General features: G+C 42.0%; 1 pseudogene across 1 annotated transcript; it reads left to right on the top strand.

Annotated features, from left to right (window-relative positions):
* The first annotated feature begins 7 nt into the window (after positions 1 to 7).
* TEOVI_000569300:pseudogene lies at positions 8 to 1246 on the top strand (annotated as a pseudogene). Its single transcript has one exon. A coding segment is annotated over exon 1 (1239 nt).
* The last annotated feature ends 414 nt before the right edge of the window (positions 1247 to 1660 follow it).

Genomic DNA, 1660 nt, shown 5'->3' on the forward strand with positions numbered 1-1660 from the left:
TGTTTTTGCTGCTTTTTAAGCAGCAAACGGCGCTGGCATGCACATGCTGTTCAATCTGTTAAGCCTCGAAACCATGACACCACCCGAGCCGACCGAAACCCATGATTTCACCAAAGATATCACCGAAATACGGCAAATAAATATGACGACTGCACCACAAGAATGGCAGGTCCTTTTTGCCGGGGGAACGACGGCGAATAACTGGAAAATTAGAGGCGGACAAGACAAGGCTGAACCAATGAAGACGCATTGGCAGTCAACGTTTGACGACTGGGTTGCCGACCTAGAGAGGTCAACCAAAAAGCAGCCAGACAAGACGTGGATCGAGCTAAATCCGCCCCCAGCTGGAATATGGAAAAGACTCAAAAGTCACAAAATCGTCAACAGAACTCTACAATATCTGATAGAAGCCAACAACCAATTTCTGGCTCTGCAGGAAGCGGTCAAGACGACAAAACTTCAGGAAGCAAGGGAATTTTTATCAGAGGCTTTGTACGTCGAATGTGTAAAATACAATAAGCCAACAAAGAAAGTTACCATAAACAACGCAGGTGGATATGCGACAGGTTGCGCAACAAACGGCTGCAAATCAATCCTAGGTGACCTCATGTGCGTCTGCGGATCGACCACACCCGGAGACACACAGGACTGCACAGGAACCAACATCAACTTGGCAGGAGACAGCGACATGAGCACCAAATTCGACGTCGCGAAGGAGTTGTGCAAAGAAAAGCCCACAAGCAAATTAACGTCTACGAGACTCAAGGCGGCAAAACAACCAGCAAAGCTAGCTATCAGAACATCGGAAAACGGCGGCACACAAGTTAAGCACTTGGGCAAGATTACGGCAGTCACCTGCAACGGCGCAACCTCACAGCAATGCGTCATCTATACAACCTATTTAACAGGCGAAGATAAAGCCAAAGGCTTGGCCAACATACCGTGGATCAAAAAACTAGAGGCAGCAGTGACAGCGCTTGAAGAACGGGAAGGTACTCAAACAAAGCCAAGCAGCAAAGCAGTTGAGGTGAAGACATTTATAGCCCAAGCGAAGCAAGCATACTTGGCGGGAACTCGCCCTATAAAACAAAGCCAAGCAGGCACAAATCACAATACAAAAATACAAAAAGAAGACTGCAGTAAACACACCGCAAACGCAACCTGCCCCACAAGTCACTGCAAATGGAATAGCACCACATACACAACGGGAAGCCACTGCAAACCCAAAAATGGAGAAGAGCAGAAAACTCAAGGAACAGACGGAGCTGCAGGAACAAATGCAGAGGGCAAAAAGTGCTCCGATAAGAAAAAGGATGAGTGCAAATCGCCGGATTGCAAATGGGATAGAAGAAAAATGCAAAGATTCCAGTTTTCTCATGAATAATAAATTAGCTTTTATTTCTACTTCTTTTATGAGTTTCGTATAATTTAAAATTATAATGCTTTTTCTCCATTTTATGAAACTTATAAATTTTGATATTTTGCTGAAATTTGCTAAAATTTGATTTGTTTTAACACTTTTAAAAAACATTGAGAGATGTTGAAAAATATAAATAAAATATCTAAATGTGACCAATAGATAAAAATAGTAGGGTTATATTATATAAAAAATGAATAATAGTCTAATATTATTATTTTCTTTATTATATTGATATTATTT

Source organism: Trypanosoma equiperdum (assembly GCF_001457755.1).
Source record: "Trypanosoma equiperdum strain OVI genome assembly, contig: ctg_1129, whole genome shotgun sequence".
Classification (NCBI taxonomy): Eukaryota; Euglenozoa; class Kinetoplastea; order Trypanosomatida; family Trypanosomatidae; genus Trypanosoma; species Trypanosoma equiperdum.